This window comes from Hydra vulgaris, chromosome 03 (genome assembly GCF_038396675.1).
Source record: "Hydra vulgaris chromosome 03, alternate assembly HydraT2T_AEP".
Classification (NCBI taxonomy): domain Eukaryota; kingdom Metazoa; phylum Cnidaria; class Hydrozoa; order Anthoathecata; family Hydridae; genus Hydra; species Hydra vulgaris.
The window spans coordinates 36,459,230-36,479,805 of NC_088922.1; the positions used below are offsets into that span (position 1 = coordinate 36,459,230).

General features: G+C 28.5%; 1 protein-coding gene across 3 annotated transcripts in view; it reads right to left on the reverse strand.

Annotated features, from left to right (window-relative positions):
* The window catches only part of LOC100201645 (TIP41-like protein), a 36,820-nt gene that overhangs the window by 7,106 nt on the left and 9,138 nt on the right, over positions 1 to 20,576 (reverse strand). For all 3 annotated transcript variants that reach the window (XR_010637550.1, XM_065793075.1, XM_065793076.1), the window contains exons 4-5: positions 12,911 to 13,007; positions 894 to 1,025 (exon numbers count right to left, since the gene is read on the reverse strand). Coding sequence is in view for 2 of the 3 variants with exons in the window: in XM_065793075.1 (XP_065649147.1) it covers positions 894 to 1,025; positions 12,911 to 13,007 (229 nt within the window). In the remaining variant the exon portion in view is untranslated. The remainder of the gene's footprint in view (positions 1 to 893; positions 1,026 to 12,910; positions 13,008 to 20,576) is intronic.

Sequence of the window (20,576 nt, forward strand, 5' to 3'; positions counted from 1 at the left end):
GAATGTATGCACATGTATTAAAATAAACAATTTTAATTTATAGAAATAATACAAAGCAAATAGAAAATAGTAATTAATAATTATGAGTAACTTACTGTTTCTTTTATGACTGAAATGTGTCTTATAAATATAATAAGTAAATACCACTGATAAACATGCAAACTAAGTTAAGATGGTTTGTGGTTAGTACAAAAGTAGTTAGTATAAAAGATGGTAGAAAATGTGGTAACTCCAATAGTATGAAAATATAAATCTTGCCTGATAAGTAGAGACAATAGCTACAACAAAAAACAGACTCAGATTAATTAAAAAATGATTAGCCAGAGATAAAAAATATACAAATATATAATCAGCAGGCAGAGAATAGTAAGAAATTAAACAGATGAGACAATAAATGCGATTTTTTACTAATAGCTTATAACCACTGAAAAATGTAACGTTAAAAAACAATATTGTTGACAAAATGACCAAAAGAATGTTAGCGAAGACTGTATAGTGCAAACCACAACAAACTAACTTAGTGACGTCAGATCAAGAAAATTAGATAGAAACAAAAAACCTAATGAGATTGTGATGTCTAAACTTTTCTAGTAGTATTATTCAGTACATTCCAACCAAGAATAAGGCCAAAAAAAGATTATGAACAAAAGTATATAACAAAGAACAAATATTTGATTGACTGATTTTAAAGACTGTTGATGTCTACAGGTGTGATGATGTGGTGCATTAGTATGTTCTGTTTGGTCGCCTTGTATGGGCTCATTATGTTTTCGTTACATCTTGAATATCAAACTTATTAAAAATGTGTTCATGGTGCCCCACTTTTAACTTGTTAAAAAAAACATTTTACTCATATTTTTCACTGAAAGTGTTGCAGAAAAAACTATACTTACAATTTTTACTGAAAGTGTTACCATACCATGATCTGCTAACTCATCTTCAAATAACAATAAATCTTGATAGAATGCAATACTTTCACGTTGGCGAAGTTTTTCTAGATTAATTCGCTCTTCTGTTGCAACAATCTAAAAATGTATAAACATGTATGTGTGTATATATATTAGGGTGCATCACAAAATAACAATTTAAAAAATTGATTTTGTCTGACACCTAAATGTGTTCTATATATCAAAAAAACAATGACTTTCAAAAATTTTAGAATAAGAAATATTTTTAGAGGTCCCCCGACACTCTTGAATATTTGACCAGTCCCTAATATTTATAAAATATATAGTTTTTTAAAAGTAGGCCGTGTTGGGTCTCAAACTAAGCAAAATTTTTAAAAAATTTCAAAAATAATAATTAAAAAAAAAAAACATTTTATATTTCACTGTTATGTATATATAAAACTACAAAAAATGCACCTTTTTCATTTTTATTTTAAAAATGTCATGTTTATTGCAGTAAAATCTAATGTGAATTTCTTTTAATAAAATGATGATTATTTTTAAAATTTTTATAAATATCACTTAATTTGAGACCCAACATAACCTACTTTTAAAAAACTATTTTTTTGAAATCATTAGGGACTGGTCAAATATTCAAGGGTGTCGGGGGACCTCTAAAAATATTTCTTTTTCTAAAATTTTTGAAAGTCATTGTTTTTTTGATATATAGAACACAATTAGGTGTCAAACAAAATCAATTTTTTAAATTGTTATTTTGTGATGCACCCTAATATATATATATATATATATATATATATATATATATATATATATATATATATATATATATATATATATATATATATATATATATATTTAAGGCTGTTTTGTATTATAATAATAAACAAAACTCATAGTTGTAAAAAAGTGCTCAATATTAAAAAGATACTTCAAATAGAGCGATATATTAACGAAGAAAAAACATAGAAAAAGTTGTTTTTTCTTCGTTAATATATATGTATGTATGTATATATATACATATACATATATATATATATATATATATATATATATATATATATATATATATATATATATATATATGTATATATATATATATATATATATATATATATATATATATATATATATATATATATATATATATATATATATGTATATATATATATATGTATGTATATATATATATATATATATATATATATATATATATATATATATATATATATATATATATAAAAATATTAGGGGTGCACCTATGCATCGGCCTGCGGATGCATCGGCCTTAGTAATCATAAACTGTTTTGAAAAATCAGTTTTTTTGTGTTTCTATATTGTTGGCAAAAGTATAATCATTCCATAAATGAAAATGCGTGTATAAGCTAAAGTTATTGTAAAGACAAATCTGCAACAACAATTAAAGAGATAAGTTTTAAATCAAGAAATGTAAATGTAATGTAAAATTTGTGCCAGATATTCCTAATTTTGATATTTTTATTTTGCAAAATTTACAAATTGCTTTGAACGTTTATTTTCATCTATATCAAAATATTCTATTAGAGTTTTAGTTGCTTTGCTTATTATGATTTATTTCTTATTTAATTTTATCTCTAAGTTTAGTTCCTAGAATAATTAGAAATTTACATTAAACAAATTTTAGCAAACATGCAAGCATTAAAATTAGGCAAACTTTAGCAAATAAGCTAAAGATAAACCATAAAATAAAAACTAAAGAAGATATTAAATAATTTTTTTTATTTATTTGGGAGAAAACAATTTTTTAAACAAATCTTGCATCTTGGATGGTATACTAAAACACAAAATTGTATATAAAAACTTTATCAAACTTAATAACAAAAAATTTCAATAAAAAATTAAAGTAACAAAAATAACATCTAAGCTTGTATTTAAAATACCCTATTTTTTAAGCTAGTATTTTAAATACAAACTTTATTGCAAGCAGCACATCTTTTTTTGCATGGATTTTACAAGATTGTTGCAGATTTCAACTTGTATAAATGTTATACACTACTCTGTTAAAATTAAAGCAAATGGTATCTAATTTTTGCTTTAGGCTATATATGAACCTTATTTATACCTTGACTAATTCTTTGTCCATTCAAGCCCAAATAGATTCAATTGGATTCAAATCTGGTGATTAAGCTGACCAGGGCAATAAATCTACTTTGTTTTCTTTCATCCATATTTTTACTGTACAAGCTGTGCGAACACTAAATGTTGTTGAAATTGCCACTATTCATTTCAATCAATCAACATGTACACTGATGGAACCATACAGTTCTCTAGTGCCTCTATATAGGTATGTTGGTTGATTCGGCCTGTATAAATGACACACACATATACTCCGTTCAAATTAAAGCAGCCCTAAATAACAACACTGCCACCACTTTGCAACTTCAGTACAACAAAGTAATTACTATACTTTTCTGATTTAAATCTTTTAAAAAGAACTTTGCTTTTTCTATCTATTACCTCAAAGTTACTTTTATCACAAAAAATTACTTGCTTCGACTTCTCCAAAGATCACCCAATTCCCTCTTTACACCACCTAAATCTTGTGAGCCAATCTCTGGCCGTTAACATTTTTTTAACAGTTTTTTAACAGCTACATAGACATAAATTATTTCCTTAGTAAACTTTTTTCCTTAGTACTGCATTTGACGAAATACATTTTTCACGGTTTTTGTGGAATGCATCAGTGAGTTCACAATAACTTAGTATCGTATTGGCTCTTACTTGATCAAATATAAGACTATTTTCGCATTCAGTAGTTATTTAATTTTCCTGATCCTGCATGGTATTGAATGTTTTAAATATTTTTAGAATATATCTGATACAATTCTCTAAAACTTTTCATTTTCTCGTTATTTCTCTATTACTGATCATTGAGCTATCCTTCATACCTATTATTTACCACTTTGCTCCTTGGCTTACTGCTTTTTGACCCATTTTTATCTATATTTACTTTTAGGTCTTATCAAATTATTTAAAAAGGCTTTAAATGTAACTAAACAGGTCATCCTAAGTAACTTTATCCAACCTTTTATAGAAAATCGTCAAACTAAATATAAATTAATAAAATAATTATAAATAACAATTGGTTGACAAGTAGAACCGAAGACAATTTTACAAATTTTACAATATGTTACAGAATGTTTTCTGCATTCCTTTGAAAAAAGTAAAAAAGAAAGTAAAAGAAAAAGTAACTAAATATGAACTTTTTATTGACATTGATTTTGGAAATTTTTTTTTTTTTGAAATAAAATTAGTTTTCCTGTTGTTCATAAAAAAATTAAGTCTTTAGGAAATATGGATGGGTTTTTACAATATTTTACAAAAGAAAATAAACTCAATTTTTTAATGCACCTATTTTTTTAAAAGCACTGTATGTATGTATGTATGTATGTATGTATGTATGTATGTATGTATGTATGTATATATATATATATATATATATACATATATATATATATATATATATATATATATATATATATATATATATATATATATATATATATATATATATATATATATATATATATGTATATATATATATATATATATATATATATATATATATATAGGTCTTGCATTTTAATTTTTACTTTTGTCAACAAAATATGGAAAAAACTTTCGGACCACATCTAAGGGTTCTATATTTATATATATATATATATATATATATATATATATATATATATATATATATATATATATATATATATATATATATATATATATATATATATATATATGAAGAATGCATGAAAAAATGTATGTAGAATTCAATAAATAGAATATTCATGAATGCATTAAAAAATGTATGTAAAATTCAATAGACTATTTTGAAAAAAAATTATTAATTTTTATTTTAATATATATTGTTCGATATTTCGCTGATTTTTTTTTTTTAAATGAATGATAACCTGATAATGGTGATAATGTGACAAAAAAAACTTGGAGGCTATTTTTTATATTTTTGTATTTCGTTATGCTCTTTTTAATTTTATCTTTTTTATAACTGTATTTTTTGTAACAATTTTCATTTATTACACCTGAAGACACTGATCAGAATAGATCAACAAAATATTGAACAATATATATTAATTAGAATATTAAATAATAATATTATAATAAATAAAATATTCAACTAAAAACACAAACATATTTTTTCTCATACGGCGACAAACAGAAAATACCGCAGCTGGAAACACCTCTGCTTGGAACATAGTAGTAGAATATAGTATGAATATTATCAACAAAATAGGCTTCAATCAAAACAGTAAGAACACAGCAAAAAATATAATTATATGTGGCGCCCCAAAATCTTCCAGCTCTGATCCATCAATTGCATAAAGGACCTAAAAAGTTGGACCAGTTGAAAAGTCAGGACCAAAAAACTTGAAAATTATTTCTACTATTGGAGACAGGCAAGTCTAAAGTTCTAAATTATTTCCGTCTTAAGTCTAGAGTAAAGGCCGCTGAACTACCAATAATTTGTTCTCACAGAGGAAACAGTCGGAAACAATATACTTAAGTTAGCCATCTTATTTTTTCACATAATCAACAGAGTAGATCTCAGTTCTCTATTTATCAACCCTGATACAAATTTAAATAAACAAAACCAGACTTATCTTCTCAGAACTGAATGCAAAAAACAAAGATTTTTGAATTCAGTTCTGAGGTGCTTTTTATTCGATATTTTAACAAAAATGCAAAACTGGTAAAAGTTAGCCGAGCAACACCATGATGTTGAATCAACATGTTTAATACTGTTTTGAACTTAAGTATTTTATCACACATTCCAGCACTCCATAAAAAAAAGACACTGCATTCAACCTTGCGCAGCTTGTATTTGGAATCCAAAAAATGTAATCTATAACAATATTAAAAATATAAATTCCAACCTACAAGGGTTGTCCCAAAACTACCTAGCCTAACAAAGAAAACACAAAAATTTTGAAAAAAAAAAAAAATAACCATGGCTGAATGCCTTAACCTTTGAAAGCTTAACTGTGAAATTTAATTTTTTTTTTTTTTCCTTTTCAGATTAGCGACCATTAATAGTGAACGTTTTCAGTAAACTTATAATATGGAGAAAATTGGTCAGCGTTATGTCATTCAATATTTTTATTTAAAAGGTCTCAGTCCAACCGATATCAAAAGTGAACTAGATTCTACTCTAGGGAAGCCTGCTCTCTCATTTGCAAATGTGAAATATTTGGTTGCAGAGTTTAAAAAAGGCCGTATGACCTGTCAAGATAAACCTCACAATGGTCAACCAAATGAGGTCACCACGCCAGAAATGGTTAAGAAAATCCACAAAATCATATTAAATGATCGTCGATTGAAAATGCTTGAGTTAGCTGATATAGCAGGCAATCGACCAAAAACAATGTCATGAGGATGTTTCAATGAATTGCTAGGCAATGTTTCACAAATATAAGCCAAAGTTTTTCCATCGATTTACAACTATGGATGAAACATGGATTCATCATTTCATTCCTGAAACAAAAGAGCAGTCGAAACAATGGACCAAAGGGGAGAATCGGCTCCGAAGACAAAAACAACTTCATTGGCTGGAAAAGTTATGGCATCAATTTTTTGGGATGCGCGTTTTGAAGATAATCAATGAAGTAATTTTCATTGATTATCTTCAAAAAGGAACGACGCATATTGTGCAAACTTATTGCAGCGTTTGAGTGAAAAAATCAAGGAAAAACACCCGCATTTGGCAAAGAAGAAAGTGTTGTTTCATCAAGACAATGCAATGGTCCACACATCTGTGATTGCCATGGCTAAAATTAATGAATTAAAGTTTGAATTGCTTCCTCACGCACCCTACTCATCTGATTTAGCCCCCTCAGATTATTTTCTATTTCCAAACTTGAAAAAATGGCTTGGTGGGAGAAAATTTTTACAAATGAAGAGGTAGAGTCTGGAGTTGATGGCTATTTTGTAGAGTTTGATGGTTCTTACTATAAACAAAGTATCGAAGCAATTGAACATCACTGGGAAAAGTGGACTATGTTGATAAGTAAAAATTTTTTCAAAATTTTTGTGTTTTCTTTGTTAGGCTAGGTAGTTCTGGAACAACCCTCATACGTACATTTACCAAATACAAGAATTGTTCACATCTATAAGATGTTGAAATAATAAAAAGCATTATTAATAATAAGATATTGTCAATAAAAACAAAAAAAGAAAATATCAACAAGTTTTATTTTTTTTGTCAAGTCAAAATCTAATTGTCATCATTCTGTTGCACCACTTAATAGTTCTGATGGTTAATTTGACGATTGTAAAATATTGTGTATTTTGAATAACTTTTTTATTTGCTAGAACACTGTTAGATATTCCATTTCATCAAAACTTTTTGAGTAACATATTACTACCGGTAAATAATTATTACATCTGTCCAACAAAATCTGTAGCGTAGCCCAAGACTATCTGTAAACTTTTGTCCAAAATCATCTGTATTTTTTTTTACTCAAACAACATCTGTCCAATATCATCTAGAAATTCAATGACAACATCTTTAGGAAGATGTAACTACATCTGATAATTTTTCTCCAAGTCCAATAACATCTGGAAGAATTTCCTCCAGATGTAACTACATCTGGAAAAAACCCATATATGAAACTACAACTAGTTAACATGATGCATTATTATTTAACAATTTTTTCCAGATGTAACTACATCTGAAAAAAAACCATATATGTAACTACATCTGGTTAATATAATGCATTATTATTTATAATTTCACAAAATCCTGTTATTCTTAACATAATTGAAACAATGTAATTACATCTGTAAAATCTCCAGACGTGATAGCGCAGATGTTGTTATACTTAAATAATTAAAAAGATGTAATTACATCTGCAGTAATCATATACTTTTTACACAGATTTAATTAGACATCAATAAAATTTCAGTTGTTGGACAGATGTTATCATACTTCAGTATATTTACAAATGTTGTTGGACAGATGTAGTTATACATCATTATATTTACAGATGTTGTTGGACAGATGTTATTAGACAACAAAAATTGATGTTGTTACCCTGACCCAAATTTCCCTATGATTCTATTGTTTAATTGCTACAAAAACTACCACCAAAGCTTTTTGAACCTCCAGATGGTTGCCCTGCCATATTTTTAAAATCAATGACTACCATTTCTCTTTCAATTTTGTTTGAGTTGACAATGACCACAAATACTATACCAAAAATTTGGAAATCAGTTAATATTTGTCCAATTTTTAAGAAACTATACTAGGAACTATATTGCTACTAATTTTTTTTAATGACATAATTACTAGGATTGATGGATATTGTGGCATTAAGCAGTTTGCAGATAATATCAAGCTGTACCAACCGAGAAATCCTGTAAATACTTTGAAAAAAATCTCTGCATGGTCCGATGATTGGCAACTCAAAATACAACTAACAAATGCTTTTATTTATGCTAAAGAAGACATCTTTAATTTATTTGTTATTCATTAAGTTACATTATTACCAATATTGAAAATATTTATTCAATTCGGGATATTGGAACAACCACCAACCACCATGTCTTTTGATATGAATTTCTCTAACCATTGCTCTTATCTTTTAAATATAGCATACTTTCATATTTACCAACTTTTAAAATCTTTCATCACTAATTCTTAACTTTTGTTAAAAGCCTACAATGTTAATGTGTGGCCTGTACTAGAATCTTGTACTAGAATCTTGTACTCCAGTTTGGAGCTCTTAGATATTGAATGATTTAAATTGGATTAAAAAGTCCAAATTTTTTTTACCCAAAATTGTCTACAAAAGATGTCATATTACACTGATTACTTATTAAGACTTAATATACAATTCATACTAAATATATATAAATATATATAATAAATAAAATATATAAGTCATACTCACTGCCTTCTATAATCACAGGCCTTGACATCGCTCAAAATGCCATAAAAACTGAAGGTCAATTAAACTTTCACTTTTAAATATATGTTTATATATTAGATAGGGTGTAATGGCAGTTTATGTTTTCTAATAAAAATCTCTAATAAAGACGGAAATATAAAAAGAAAACCAAAAAATTGTTAAAAGATAATTATATTTTTCGTATTTCAAATTTCATTAAAAATATTAATGTAATAATAAATAGTATCAATAACAAGTAGAACCATAACAATGTATAAATCTATATATTAGAAAGATAACTGTATTTTTTTTTTTTTGGTTATAGAAACATAACTAAAAGAAAAGGTAACAATAAAAATCACCAAAAATAAAAAACACCAAAAAAAAAATTCATGCAGAAAAAAAGTTTTATCAATATCTCAACAGAGTAAATATTCAAATCCAAACATTTCGAGAGACATAAAGGAGCTTTCAAGATCATGTATAATATCCAGCAGTTCTTTTTCATCAGTAGAAATATCTCCAAAACATGTGTCACAAGTATGACCATCGATACCATCTACAGGAATGTCAAGTTGTAATATCAATTTAGTATGTTGAATATTAATTTTTTCAATTACAGATTTAGTGTTTATAAAGTAAGTACCTCCAGATCCCTGTCGAAGCTTAGAAAAAGTTTTTTCAAGTGGATCTGTTGAAAACCAACCTAATAAGACATACTTTTCTCATTACTCAACAAAGTTTCTACGAGATCAATTAAGCCATAACATGAATGCGCTATTGCATTGCAAGTATTTAGCGTAAGCTGTTTTACACGCTTATCTGTAGATTTGAAAAAAATTTGACAGTTTAGCAATATCTTGTAGAAGTTGTAACTGATCACTAACTGAGTGGATTTTTCCACATAATTCATTTCAAAACCGAATGCCAGCACCAGGTGTATTGACATTAATAACATTCCAAAAAGAAATAATTTTTTCAATAAATACAGCAGTACCATCTAATACTTTATTTTCAATCTCTGGATGTGTTCTTAATGCAGCTACTGTTTTTTCGCAAAAAACAGACAAACAAAACTTTACAGATTGTCTCTCTATTGGTTTTGGATAAACTGATTTAGCTGTAAGTTTAGAGAGTTTAAAAAGACTATTGCACTCAGTTTTATATAAAGTTTTTAAATCACTCCATATAGCCAAAGCCAGTTCTCCATTGTTCAAAAATTGAAGCTCGCCAGTCTTTTCTGTCAACCAATTGTTTCGTATAGATTTTAAGAGATGCACATAATCATACAATAAATATATACCTGATGTTGTTAATCATGGTTTACTATAAACCGTTTTTAACATGTCAAAAAATCGTTAATTTATACGGTTACCATCAATAACTATTGTCAGTGTCTTACTATTTTCAATATTATTTATTGCATCAACAATTTGTTGACATTGAGCAAACTGAAATTCAGAGGAAAGATTTGCAACAGGTTGAGCTCTACATATAAATTCTGGAACTCCAAAACGACATTTAATCATAAATGATAAAATTTTCTTTACCTAACTTTTCAGGGTAGTTTACTGCATGACCAAACAAAGCACCTCTTTGGTAAAGTAATGAAGCTTTGATATAAAACTCATCAATTAGAAGTATAGAAGTTCTTTTCAATGGATTTGAAATTGATATTCATAAAAATACTATTTATGAAGTAAGTCAATTGTGTTAAAGTCTGTATACTTGGCAACTTGTAATCAATACACAAACGATCATATAAACTTTGTCGCATAGCAAAACACTCATATGCTCTACATATAATATCTTGAGTATTTAAAACTTCACCTTTATTAACTTTTCTCATAGCATTAATGTACTCGAATATTTGACTGATGCGAACTTTATTTTTAAAAATCTTACTGCTTTAAATAAAGCTAATTTTGTTTTTATTAACTTTAATTGGTTTACAGTTAAAGATGAAATATTTCAAGTTGTGCCATTATGGTAAGCTACAAATGAATAATCATCGAAAATTTCTAAAATAAATAATGGAACACCAAGTTTGTACATTTTTGATTGTATGTGTAAATTTTTTTTATTAAGCTGGAAAACAATAACATCGCTATTATCACTTAACAAAGATTGAATATCGTCAAATATAAGTTCATTCTCTTGTAGAAAATCATTAAACTCATCTGGCAAAATGTTTCGAAAACCCCTTAAAGTTACAGTTTTTCTAACTTTATTTGCTGGTGTGGGTAAACAACTAGGCGGAATATTTTTAAAAACAGATGCTGCATTTAAAGGCCGTTGCTTCCCATATTTGCTTTCAAAAGGTGCATCATCTGGCCAATGCAGTCGACATACTACTGTATAGTCTGAAACAATAAAACCAGTTTTGGGGTAGCATCACTTCATCTTTTTCTCTCCTCTAGATTCTTTAGGAATTTATAAATTGATATTTTTGTTGTAGTTAACTGATAGTTCGACTTGCAAAGAGGTACACAGCATTTTAAAGGCACTTTAATTATTAAAATATCTTATCGTTAGTTCGACAATACTATTACCTTACAATGTTAATGTCTTGAACCTTACAATGTTAACATCTTGAAGTTGCGCTATCTAATTTATAAACCAATTGAATTTAAAAGATTTATTAAAAAAGCGCGAACGCAAACTTTCGCCTAATGTTGAAAGATGAAAATGTAAACACAGTATTAGAAATCGGTCTTTGGTTAAACAACTTAATTGCGCGATGTCAAGGCCTGTTATTATAAAAGGCTGTGGTCATACTAAAAAATTAATCAGGAACGGATACATAACTTAAATATCAGAATAAAATTAATCAAAATTAGGAATTTCATTTTTTAATTAGGAATTTCATTTTAATAATGGTGTTTAAGACAGATCAGAATTTTTAGGCCCTTATAAAAATAATTCCAAATGGTTAAATGGAATTATGGGTTACTCGAAACCCAGTATAAAAAATGTTTATCCAAATGATAAACAAAAAAAGTAAAAACAGAAATAGCAAAAATAGAGTTTAATAGAGTTTAAAATAAAAGTTTGTAAAGTAACAAAGTAATACAAAAAAGTCTCTTTGAAGAATGTTTTTTTGGTTAAATTATTGTTATTACATTGTTACTTTATTTTTAATGTTTGACTTACAAAGTTTTTTTTCATGTTTTTTAAACTTTTTAAATTTTATATTATCTGAAAAACATTTGTATGCCTTGCTTTCATGTGTTCCCTTAAATTGGATGTTGTCATTTTTTTTTAACTGTTATTCCTTTACTTCCTTTCACTTCCTGTTCTCCTATTCCTCCAATTGACACTTTTATTTTTTTAAATTTAAATAAAATCTTTAAAGGATTATTTTCATCAATATCAAATTAGACTTGCAGATTTGCATTAATATCAGATTTCATATAGGAACTGCAGTAGCTTCACTTTTAATTAACTTAAATTTTTCAAGTTCATGATTAGTTTTTTACTCATTTACCTCTCTAAGACCAAAGGTGTCAGAATAGCCAAGAAAACTTTTCTTTTTCTTCATTGTTGCTACAACCCCATATCAGACCTTTAACTCTTCAGCTTTGACAGCACGGAGAAATGATTTAAATTCAGTGCTACCAAAGTGACGGGAATCAAACCCAGAACTTCTTGCTTATGAAGTGAGTACTCTACCACTACACCACTATTGATAGTTTTTTTTATATTTAACTCTTATTTTAATTCTTTAATTAAATTTAATTCTTATTTTATTTAATAAAATTAATTGAATATTAAAAATACTATATATATATATATGTGTGTGTGTGTGCGTGTGTATGTGTATATATATATATATATATATATATATATATATATGTGTGTATATATATATATATATATATATATATATATATATATATATATATATAAATATATATATATAAATATATATATATAAATATAAATATATATATATATATATATATATATATATATATATATATATATATATATATATATATATATATATTACATTACATACACATTAATGTAACAATATAACTTTCTTATAATTTTTACTTTATTCTGATGACTAGGTACTAGTGTTCCCATATAGTTAGTGGTAAAAGTCCAATCGAATGGGTTAACTATATCATCAATGAACTCATTATCAGCTCTAGAAAAATAAAATTTAACAAATAAATAAAATAATAAAATAAACAACAAAAACATCATATTTTAAGTTAGTAATATTAAAATAAAAATATTTGAACAGAGTCACTACTTTGTTTGTGCGAAACTTTTGTTCTTTTCACAATTATGTTTGAAACCAACTAATTAATACGATTTCTTTCGAACTATAAATGCTCTTGCCAAAATAAAATAAAATTATCACTTATATCTTAAGTTATATCTAATACTTATATCTATATCTTAAGTTATTCGCATTGGTAATTATTTGGTAAATTAAAAAGACAAAAATGGGCAGAAAAGCTGTTTCAGACGAGGTACAATGGCAAATTGTAGGTCTGCTAAAACAAAAAGCCAACGAGAAATAGCTTGAAGTTGCAATGTTTCGCTTAAATGTGTACAATAGGGTGTCTCAAAATTTTTTTTTTTTCGAAAATCAAAATGTGGAAAAGCTCAATCATTATCGTTATGTATTTGTAGCCTTTAGTGAAAATTTCAGCCGTTCAAATCACTTCTAAGGTAAAGAAGGTGGTTTAGTCAATTTCTTTGTAATAGAATATTATATTGCAAATTTATAATTTTGTAATAACTTTTTTTAATGTTAGAAGAATTTAGCAAACACATTTTTCAATTAATGTAAATGTTTTAATAAAATTATTAATATAATTAGTTTTTAGTTATTTACACAATTTTGTTTATAATACATGACAAAAATTATTAAAAAATAATATAATTAATAATTTTAATAAGACGTTAAAATGAAAAAAAAAGACTTGTTTGCTAATTCTCCTTAAATAAAAATTGCACGCATGCATATGAAAGTTTTACATAATAAGTAAGTTTTCATTTCATTAAAGTTTATTTTTCAATTGTAAAGCAACTTTTTTCAAATAATTTGTTAAGTGTTGATAATTATAACAAAAAACAACACGTGTATGCTATGTTGTATATATATAAGCGTATCTATGATACGCTTTTTTTTTTTTGCTTGGCAAAAAAAGTATTTTTTAATAGTATTATTTGCTGTTACAAAACAAACTACTGTACTGTAAGCTATATTTTATACTATAAATTCAAAAATATATATAATTTTATAAACCGTATTAGCTATATTTTCAGACAATGGCTTCAGGAAAAAAATGCCACAATACAATACTAGAGCCAGCTGAAGATTTGAGACAGGCTGCAAGAAAGCGTAGATAGTTTTATTTGTTAGGCTTTCCAATGCAAAGCTTTGCTCCAAGTCGACTTCCAACGAATGGAGAAATGCTCAGAAGATTTTACTGGCTCAACATTAGAAAAGAAACTAGGTAACGTCTAAAAAATTTCTGAATTTTATCTGTTTGTTTTTACTTAACCATTTAGCATTTTCTTAGCACTACCAAGATGAACTGTAAAGTTGGATGTGCCCTTGCTTCTGGAAAAAGTTATCTGAAATGCAGCAAGTTAGCTGAAGGAATGTGTGAAGAGAATTGGCGACAGACAATCAGAGGTGTTTGCATTTTGAGAGAACTAGTAAACTTGCGGGGGAAAGCTGGATTCAACAACAATTTCATACTCACAGACCAGCAAATTCGAAACAAAATTACCAACAAGATCAATGAGTACCAATCTCTAGAAAGAATAAAGACTCTAAGTCTACCAGAAGGAAGCTACTGCAAGAAAATAAACAACTTTCTAAATGAAAGCAACTTTTTATTCCCAATTCATAAGGCCAACATCTTTAACTTGATAAAGAGTGATCCATTAAGGAGCAAAGAGGCTCAAAAAGAGGACATTGAATTTCTAAAGCACTGTCTCAAAGGACACATGGTCAAGATGGCGGGTATTAATAACACATTTCAAAAAAATGCTTGTTTGGCTGTGGAGAAAATAAGAATAATGGAAGAAAAAATGCGCTCACAAGATGAAAAGCTTAGAAATCAAGAAAAAAAAGAACAAAAGGAAGGTAGAAGAACTAGAACAAAGAGAGTTTGAAGTTTCCTGGTACAAAGACAGTGATAGCCTTCCAGACTCTAACGAAGCTTATATGCCTCCTACAAAGATCCAAAAGATTTCAGGGGAAGTAAAAGTTAGTCTTCAGCTAAGTATGGATGAACTCCTAAACAATTGGATCCCAATCATGACAAGATATGGTATTGGTGTTCGACCAGGAACCTGTTTATTGACATCTCTTTATAAAGCTGGCGGTCTTAACATTGAGGAGTTGAAGATCTCAAGATCAACTCTGACTAGGAAAGCACGCACTGCAGTAGAGTCAAAAGCCCAGATCATCAGAGAGCAAAACATGGACAAAGTAAGAGGCTTAAAGCTAGTGATTCACTTTGATACTAAAATTGTAAGGCAGTACACCAGTGAAGAAGCAGTTTCCACAAGTCATGAGAGGATAGCTATAAGCGTTTCTTCTCCTGAAGCTGACCCTTTAGATTTTCTGCTTGGTATTTTGAAAATTAAAAGCTCCAAAGAAAGCGACCAGGCTGTAGCCATTCGAAGTATCTTCGAATACTACGAGCTATTAGATCAAGTTATTGGGGTGTGTGCTGACACCACAGTTAGCAACACAGGAAAGAACAATGAAGCTCTTAGAAATATTATTGTTCATGCTTTGGGGAGGCCTGTTCTCTGGTTAATGTGCAGACATCACATATATGAGAGACATGTGTCTCATGTCATAGAACTTGTTTTTGGCACAACAAAAAGTCCAAGCCAACACCTCTATGTTTTACATCAGAAGCTATGGCCGCAAATACATAAAGAAGTTAATAAACTTGAAAGAATTGTCAAATTTGAATGGTCTCAGGATGCATTTAGACCAGGTACTCTTTTGCACCAACTTGCAGTTGAAACTAAAGAATTTTGCATCACAGCACTTCAGAGAAACACTTTCCAAAGAGGAGACTACAAGTCTCTTTGCCAGCTACTGGCTTACTTCCTGGGTGCAGGTATATATATAGTTTCTTCTTTAAGCAGCCGGGAGCTCACCATGAGGCCAAGTTTATGAGTGACTTTCTTTACCTTCTTATTCTGCAGATGACACAGAACTATCATCTGAATGATTCAAAAACAGTAGAGCCTGCTACTCTCAAGAACATAAACACTGCTAAAAATTATATTGGTCTATTCTTTCTGAAGAGTCCTATGGCAACTCAAGCTCCTTTAAATGACCTAAGAGCTTTTAAGATCCCCAGCCTGTAGTTTTGTCTCTTGCTGACAGAGATCTAGATATACCGAGTTAAGAACAACATCCTTAACAAATTGTTGTCTTTTGCGGTTCCAGAAAAAGAATATATGGTGCTTGAGAAACCTGGAATCCAGCCAGTCGTTGTTTCAATGTCATCTCTTGTTGATTTTGTTACTGAGCACTGAGTTATCTTCTCTTTTTTCTCCTAGAAATCACGAAGGAAAAGGTTTTTCTGTGGAGGGAGAAAGGTATAGCTGCTTGCGAAAGTGAGAAAGCCCCTAAGACATTTGTCAAGTTTTCTGCTTGTGCAAATCAGCTTGCAGTGATAAATGATAGGGCAGAACGTCACATAAAGCTGATCCAAGACTTTATTGGAAGGACACATAACGAGGATAGACTTCAGGATACTCTTCAGGTAATTACTAAACATTTTTATACAGACCTATAGTGTGTAAATTGTTAGGGGAGGAGGTCGTTTTTGAAAAATTAGGCAATTTAAAATAGCAAACACACATCATGCTCATTTTTAATAACAAAAAAAGGAAGTCAATTGCATTTAACAATTTACACCTAATAACCACTTACCCCACCCAATGTACGCGCATGCTACACAATAATGTCTGCAAAATTTTAAAAGTATTTCCATATTATTTTATTTAATAAAATAAACTATTAATTTCAAATACTTGGAATTTTATTGCATGGATTATTTAACTATTTTAAAAAATAACCTGTTTTTTTAATTTTATTTATTATTTTCTAGGTTGTCCGTAAAAACAGTCAACAAGTATCTAAGAAAGTTACAAAGAAGTACCTGCAGAACATCTAACATGTATTACAACTGTAATCACATTTTTGTTGCTTTTAAACTCAATTTAGAATTATTATCTGAAATAAAATTGTCACACAAAATCTGTATCTTCCTTATTTTATTAGATATATTTTAAATCAAAACCAGTGTTTTGTGAGTGTTTTAGATTTAAAACTATCTATATTCAGGAAAAATTATATTATATAGAAATTATCTAAAACCACCTTCTTTACCTTGGAGTTGATTTGGGAGGCTGAAATTTTTACTATAAGCTACTAATACATAATGATAACAATTGAACTTTTCCACATTTTAATTTTCAAAAAAAAATTTTTTTTGAGACACCCTAGTGTACAAACAATCTTGAAAAACCACGAGTTACATAATGATGTCAAAGATTTACCAAGGCTTGGTAGGCCTTTAAAGCTAACTTCAAGAGACCAAAGTTATCTTTATTGAAAGGTTAGACAAGACCCTAAAATTTCTTATTAAAAACTTGCTGAAAGGTTCACAAATACACCTGGTAACATTAGTGTTAGTAGATGGAATGTACGAAGATACCTAAGTAAGTAAGGCTTAGATTGCTTTGCGCTGCTCAAAAACCACCTTTGCGTGTCTCAGATCGCCTAAAAAGATTAAAGTGGTGTAGAGAAAGGCTTCACTGGTCTGTAGAAAACTGGGCCAAAGTCATTTTCAGCGACGAATCTAATTTTGAGGTGATAAATTGCAAGTTAAGATTAATGATCAAGAGGCTGGCTGGTAAAAAGTTCAAAGAGCGTTTTTGTGTAACAAGGATACAAGGTAGAGGAGGATCAGTTGGAATATGGGATTATATAGAATATAGGAACAGGGTCATACAACATTTATAACAGCAGAATTAACCAGTACAACTACAAAGAGACCCTCGAAAGTTTTTACGGAAAGAGCTTTTTACGGAAGACGACAACAATGGATTTTTCAACACGATGGCGCTATGGCTCAAACTACAATCTCGGTTAAAGAATGGCTTGATTGGAAAAACATTACGTTCATGCCTTGGCCAGCTCGTTCTCCAGATCTCAATCCCATCAAGAACATTTGGGCTTGGATAGGCAAGAGATTGGTCAAAGAGAGCATAGCCAGTGTTGTGCAATTACAGCAAGCGTTAGAAAAGCTTTGGAAAGAATTTCCAAGAGAATGCATCTGACTAGTTGAATCTATGCCTAGACATCTTCGCGCATGTGTGAAAGTTCGCGGTGTGCATACAAAATACTAAAATGCACCCTGACTCTATACTTTTGTTTTTATTTTTATTTTTTAAAACAGTTGTATATATTTCTTATAAAAAAGGGATTTGGGGTGGTACCAATCAAAGGGGGAAGGGGGGCAAGCAACTTACAAAAATACAAGCTTTCAATTTCTAACATGAAACATACATGATTCATTTTCTAATGAATATACAGTTAAGGCCATTATATCATTATTGCATTTTTTCATGCTTTACCATAAGATTCAAATTTTGATAGTGACTATCAAAAAGTGTGTCAGATTTTCCAGCAAATATACAATGTTATGGTCTTAAAAGGGAATTAACAAAAGTTAATTAAAAACTAAAAAATAGTTGCCCCCCCCCCCTTTGATTGGTGCCACCCCGAATTCCTCCCCCTCATCTTTGTGAGTTGGGGTGGGGAGGGGGGTCCAGACCACATACAGACCACCGATTACTTACAGTAAAATAGAATTTAAAGAAATAATGGTTTCATTTTGAAATTAATTTAGATATTTAGATATTAAGTATCTAAATATCTAAATTAATTTAGACACCTTCATTTGAACCATAGTGAAGGTCTCTAAAAAGCTACTGCCCCCTTTATTTGTGCCCCTTTCTACTATAAAGACTAGATTAAGGAGAGAACAACCAACCATATCTTTCTTTTTTTTAAGAAATGACTTACAATTAATTGCACCCTTCACATAGGCCAGTTTGCAGATTAGAGGGACACTGGTTTCTAGTAACACATTCAACTGTTGATAATCGAAAAATAGGGTTATTTAAAAATGCTGGCATTTTTGGTGTGGATTTGACAAGTTTATAATGTTAACATTTTCAGATAGTTGGGTCTAATGGTCTTATATGCTGTTAATCTTAGATCAAAACAAAGTGTTAGAAAAATTTACAAGCATCTCAAAATGGCTAAAAATTGGACTTTTTAGGCGAGTGGGCATTTTGCTTTTAGATATAGTTGAGTTCTTTACTGCAACAAGCTGCTTATATTTTGCCCATTTATTGCAGACAGTAGTAGCTAATCAGAAAACTTATCTGTAAAGCCTTGTGGATGAATATAATAATGCAAAAATTAGTTTCATTTTGGCATATTTTAGCAATTATAGGATTTTTTCCAAAGTTGAGGTCATAATTTTTTTCTAATTTAACACAAGTTAATAAAAACCACTTTTTTAAAGAGAGAACTATACAGAAAATAATTCTTAAAAAAATGAGACTCTAGTTGAAAGTGAGAAAAAAGTTATACAGCTCTAAAGTAGTCTGTTTTTACCATTTGTAAATCGGGGAGGACCACTGTCATGTTTTTAAGGCTATAATTTCTGAACCGTTGTACTTGGAAGTCTGAAATTTCAAACTTAACCTATCTACATAATGCACATAACAATACATAAAAATCAGGAAAATCAGAGATAATGACCCACAAAGTTTTCTTCAAATTGGTTGAAATATCATGATTTGACCCTATAATATTTAATTATATTTTACTCCTTTTTTAAAAAAATTTTAAATAAAAAGTCTTAAAAAAGAGAATATTTTTGATATTTTAAACAATAACAAAAGTAAAAACCTCTGGGTTTTACCTTAGTAACAATAAATAAAATAATACTACGATTAAGATTTATACAATTATTGAAGTTTTTATTAGGAAAAATACTTTTAATTTTTATATATTCAATTTAAAATATTGCAATTCAGTCAAAAGATCATGATAACCCTTTAGCTTTAAAAATTAAGTGTAATCCAAAAAACAACCCATAAAGATGTTTAGTTTGCAATTGTAGATCAATCAACAATATCTACTACATCATTTGCACTGTATATCACATTGCAAAAATGAATCATCTGTTTTCTGATTCAGAAGAACTAATGTCTTAGCAGGTAGAAAAAGATTTAGACATTTTACAATTGGATCATCCAATGGATGAATAATGATATTGATATGATTGATAATTAATCAAGATATATTAATGATACCGATTTTATTTATCATATGGCAAAAAAATGCTTAAAAGATTGTATACTATATATCACAATAATAAAGTAGAATTTTTTAGCAAAAAATCTATAGCAAAAAATTTTTTGTGAGTGAGCATGCCAGAAAAAAAATATTGTCAATATTTTTGGACCTTATTAAATTAAAAAACATAAAAAATCTATGATGGCAAACTCTTTTATAAGTGCTTCATATGATAACTAATTAATTGATCTTAGTTTTGAAAACAATTTTTTTATACCATTGGTCTCTTTTACATGTGATGTCTTACATACTTAGAGCGATTCCACGACCGTCACAGCGTGA